This window comes from Gossypium hirsutum, chromosome D13 (assembly GCF_007990345.1).
Source record: "Gossypium hirsutum isolate 1008001.06 chromosome D13, Gossypium_hirsutum_v2.1, whole genome shotgun sequence".
Taxonomy (NCBI): domain Eukaryota; kingdom Viridiplantae; phylum Streptophyta; class Magnoliopsida; order Malvales; family Malvaceae; genus Gossypium; species Gossypium hirsutum.
The window spans coordinates 51382043-51387500 of NC_053449.1; the positions used below are offsets into that span (position 1 = coordinate 51382043).

Genomic DNA, 5458 nt, shown 5'->3' on the forward strand with positions numbered 1-5458 from the left:
AAAACAAAGAATGGAAAAAGATCTTAAAACCATTGAATTTTGACAGCCCCAACCTAATATATATATATTGGAAATCATTTTAAAATTTTCAAGATTGAATTAGAGTGTGTTTAGATAATAATAAAAACCGTCCAGCCCTATCACTGTATAGTAATTAAAATGCATTTTTAAAACTTTTGAAACTACATAGTATTTTTAAGTATGTATTCTTAATTTTATAAAATAATATAATATATATTTTAATTTTATAAACACTTTTTACATTTTTTTTACTATGAGTCCTTAATTTCATAAAATTCATATTTATTTGGTTTAGTATTGTACAAATTAATATTTTAAATTTTATTAGTATTTATATAAAAAATAGTTTTGTAAAAATTATCGCGTATGTTATAATTTTATAATACTAAGTTATTGAGGCGGTTTAAAAAATTCATTTTGATATGGTAGTGGGGCTGGGGCAAAGAAAAGGGAAAAGCTTTGGTTTATTTCGTTGTCGTCTCTACATCAAACACAGAAAAGAAATTGAACATATTTGTAGTCCAACATGAAATTCACACCAAAATGTGTAAATTATTGGTTCAATACTTCATAGCAGAATGAGCCAATAATTCCCATTTTGTTGCAGGAATTTGACACAACATGTGGAAGGGGGTGGCAATTTGGTTCACTTGTGACACACTGTTGTTGGGGGGCTGTTTCATTTACTTTTGCATTTGGCACCCTTGCACTTCTGCTGTTCCAGATGCTGATGATGAGCCAAATCAGTTTCCTGGTTTACACACTACATGAAAGTTTACCATTTATTTACATTTCTTTTACTTTTTGTACCAACAGTAGTTTATGCATCCATATTTAATGCTTGTAATCAATATATATATATATATATTTTTTATTTGTTTTATTTATCAATGTATCTATTAGAGCGAGTCCAGTAACTAACCCTCTGCATTCTGTAGGCCCATTAATGAATAAATGTTGGCCACGAGTTTTAAAATTTTTTCATATCCAAAACAAGGATCAATATATATTTAGATATGAGTTTAGAAATATACTTGTGTCCAATAAATACTCATATCTAATATTTATTCTCAAATCTAAGTATGAAAAAATTTATTTGATAAGCTATGCGCAGTTATTTCGTAAATATCTATATTTATTTAAATTCATCAATAAATAATCATTTAAAAGATTCATGATTTTGAAAATTATTAATTTTAAAATCTGAATTTCCAATGTTATTTTAGAATGTGTTTGGTTGAGTGGCAAAAATGAAAGGATGTAAAAAGAGAATAAAAGAATGAAAAGAAAATAAATTTTGAGTGTGCAATGAGAATAAAGAATAGAAAAAGTGTTCATTTTTCATTCTAATGCATTTCAAATAAAAATAATAAAAGGAGAAAATGAAAAAAAATTAGAGTTAACTATTCACCTTACAATATTATGAATTTTTTAAAAGATTTTCATATTGTTACCCTCAATTTTTCAACTCAAATATTATATATATGTGCGAACTCCTATATTTAAACTCTTTATGTTTCTTTGGTACCAAATACACCAGTAAAAGGAAATATATATATATTATATTTCTATTTTTCTCTCCAGGTTCTTTTTTCTTCATTTCCAACTTTCTTTCTACTTTGTGCAGTTCAAAGCCAATGAATTACAGGTGTATTAGGATCAAACTTCAAGTATGAAATATAATGTTCCAGTCATAAAAACTCACCTAGTTCGGGGTAACAGAAAGCTTGCCCTTGACTATTTCTTGGGATTTCATGACCAGAGAAATGTTTTGCCTACATTGTGCTAACCCTTTTTGTGTGGTACCCAACCCTATGATGCTCCACCTCTTTAATTTTCTCGAAGTACTCCTATCTAACACTCGCATTCAATGTTAATTCAAATATGAATATGAAAATACGTTCAATAATTCTCTAAATACATGAAAATAATGAAAAGAAAATTTAACGTACACGGGCAAAATTGAACATACTCAAGTCTGACACATTAATCAAGCAGGCAGAATGCTGATTTTCTTCTTCTTATAGTTAACAAATCTTATTACTTGAGATTCATCATTATATATATTCAGATTCATTCAAGTTCCACTGAAATTCCAGAAACGTAGCTCAAAGCTTATATAAAAAACCAAGAGAGTGAAAGAGAGATTTGGAGAGGGTTCATGAATTGCTAGGAGCTGCATACAAAATTATGGCCTGTGAAAATGTATATTCACATAAGCCATGAGAATCAAAATTTACCACCAAAATGTGGCACAGAGGGGTATCCATGCTCCCATGATTTCAAGAGGTAACAAATTACACTATATACAGACCTCTTCCCTCATCGAAAATGGACCTTCGGAATCGAATTAGTGGGATTCTTCCCTTCCCTTTGATTAACAACTCTTCCCTGTCGGAAAAAAATATCATATACATAAAATCAGATACTTGATAAGATAACAATGGCACAAAAGCCGGTCATGAGCCAACTGCTAAGGAAATTACAGTCAATTCTACTTTAAATTTTAAGTTAGTGGCACGGGGTTTCTTTTAAATTCTGTTAGTATTTACTTTGCAATTATTACATAAATCATATAAGATACACAACCTATAGGATGGTTAAAATTGTCAAATTATAATCCAATACTTATGAGTGGAGGTCTCAACAAGTTTGAATGATCAGATGTCCTGGAGGCATTTCAGTCCCCTCTTTTATGTCAAAACATTTGTTTAATTAGGCTACAAAGGCTAAAATAATATACCATTGATGAGTATAGATGGGCCAATATAGAAGAACTGATGAAAATCATAACATGTAACCATATCATTGGCAACCAAGAAAGTACCTTAGGAACAACCATTCCAGTTTTGCCACCCTTCGCAGATGTACTCTGAGTTGCCCCTTTTCTACCCGCAACCATGCCTTCAGCAGCCTTGCCTTTTCCGCTGCATTTCTGGCTCAGAGGAATTTCCCCTGCATTATTTTCTTTCCCAGCATCTCTCACTTTGTTGCCAACTCCCACCTTCTCACTAGCTTTTCTAGCATCAGCAAGCGGCTTCTGTTCGTTGACTTTGTGTAGCAGTGAAAGTTTGGAGCGATGAGTCTGAGAATTAGCCTGCAAAAAGTTACACCAATCTTGGGTTCTTCAACATGATATGATTTTCGATATATGGTTTAGTTTTCATCTTAAAGTAACTTCACACCTATAAACCAGTTGAGAAGGATTCCACATCAGATACAGAAAATCAATCCAAATAAAGCTCAGATATGCAAACTCTATGTTTTCTTCCCATATTAAGTCTATGCTCAAAACTTGGATTGTTGTGAACTGAAAGCTCAAATACAGACACATGTACCAAGTGCTGCATACCTTTGATTTTACGGCTTCCTCCCAAGTTTTCTTTGGAACAGTTACTAATCCACCTGTCCTAGAATTACGTTCCCCTTCCTTACCTCTAACATTTGATTTCTTGCACATGTTGGAAGGTTTCACTTTGGTCTTGGCAGCTTCAGTCAATCGTGCCACATTTCTGCTATCTGGGGTTTTTTCTTTCCTCTTTATCCAAGAAACAGTTGACCTCTTAGCTTCATAGCCAGAATATGAAGATGATCCCACACTAGACTTGCCAGAGGAAGATCTACTGTCTCTTGATTCCATCCTATGACTCCTATCAGCATTAATCTCCACCCTTGATGCTGGCCTTGTAATACAACTTTTTCTGAGACTACTCCTCACTGATGTTAAAAGCTCACTTGTTTGACCGAAACCTCGACTTGATACCTCAAAGAACTTCTGCCGCCGCTGCTGCTGCTGCTGCCGCTGCTGTTGAATGCTCTCAGAGGTAACTGTGCTTCTACCATTCGTTTCACCCGACTTATCTACCACAGGACTCAAACTCCTTTCTGGACCCCCTCGATTAGACACAGGTTTGACATTTTTTCCTTTGGCATTCTCAGTTATTTCAGAAACCATATTTGTTTTAGATCTAGATGTCCCTTTCGAGTTTATAAAGCTAAGTTCAGGTTTAATGCCCTCACCATACACTAAAGACTTCCCCTTCAAAACCTTCATTGACTCTATCTTATTCAATGAGACATCACAACAGTTCCCCTTCCATTTCTTGCTCCTGAAGTCCTTTCCTCTTGATCTCAAAACCGACTGTGGAAGTGTTGGTGAATATGCTCCTACCAAGTCCAACTCTAAGGTTACCCCTTCCTCACCGGAACACAAAAACGCCGATTTTAACTGGCTAGAAGAGCATTGGTGGAACCTGAAAACTCACATTAACTTTATTTAATCTAACCTTATGTCATTGACTCTAATAGCTCAGCTACAAAACAGTAATTGAGTAATAGAAAGATGCTTACAAATGACTTGTTCGAAACCATTTGTCATCACTGCAAAAAAAAAAAAAAAAAACTGTATAAATAGAATTTTAATGAAGTTATTAACATGTATATTTATCAAATAAATTACTTAGAAAAGTCATAATAATTTGGAGTGAAACTGACATGTCTTGGCTACTGAGGTTTGTTTCTGAAATAAGATCCACCCACATTGGTGCTTCAATTTCTTCCTACATATTTCAATCAAAAAATAATAAAATTTATTATTCCAGTGAGTGGACAAAAGGAAATGTGGTTGAGAATCAGAAACAGATTCATTACCGAGAAAAACATGACGATAATTCATAAAACCGGATATCATTTCAGTCCATGGAAACTTACAATTTCATTTGCATATTCTGATATGGAAAATTTATTAAAATCTAACATTGTTTAAGATATTTTCTTTTCTTTTCTTGTTTCCTACATTTTCTTAGCAAACAAACAAACCCTTTTCCGTTAATCAAGGTATCTCATTTCACCAATCCAAATAAACCTAAAAAGCCATTATGAACCAAGAATATAACTAGCTTAAAACCACAAGAAAAACAAAACCTAGAAATTAAAATAAATATAATATACATAAACAAATTAAATAAACAAAATGTAAATGTAAAATAGCAACAAGAAAACAACATGTAAAATGTTTCCAATCACAAAGAAAACAAATGCTTTAATTAAAACCAATAAAACCCAAGAAGAATCAAAATGAAGGGTTTTAATGTATTACCAGAAATGCCCAGTGATCTTTCTGATTCTTCAAAGCCATTTTCTTTTTTCCTCTGTTCTTGAATCTCCTTTTAATGTCGAAAATCCTTCGTTTAAAAAACTGGGTTTTTTATTTGGAATCAAATAGTTATGAAACAAAGGTGATTTAAAGGCTCTAAATTTTCCATTTCTCTTTGGGGGATTTGGCTCTTTGGGTTCTTCTCTGTTATAGCAAAAGAATGCAAAGAGAGAGACAGAGAGTGCAGAAACGCTGCCGTTTCTCGAATCACCATGTGAGAATTTTAAGAAATTTATTTATGGTTGATTTATGGCCGTTGGATTGAGATTTGAAAAGATTGGA

At 32.8% G+C, this 5458-nt stretch overlaps 1 protein-coding gene across 1 annotated transcript; it reads right to left on the reverse strand.

Moving 5' to 3' along the window:
- Window positions 1-2014: 2014 nt before the first annotated feature.
- Window positions 2015-5458, reverse strand: LOC107918778 (uncharacterized). The gene is made up of 6 exons (XM_016848359.2): window positions 5120-5458; window positions 4516-4580; window positions 4372-4401; window positions 3374-4274; window positions 2849-3118; window positions 2015-2412 (listed from the first exon to the last, which is right to left on the reverse strand). The coding sequence occupies exons 1-6, from the start codon at window positions 5156-5158 to the stop codon at window positions 2344-2346; spliced, it is 1374 nt and encodes a 457-aa protein (XP_016703848.1). The 5' UTR covers window positions 5159-5458; the 3' UTR covers window positions 2015-2343.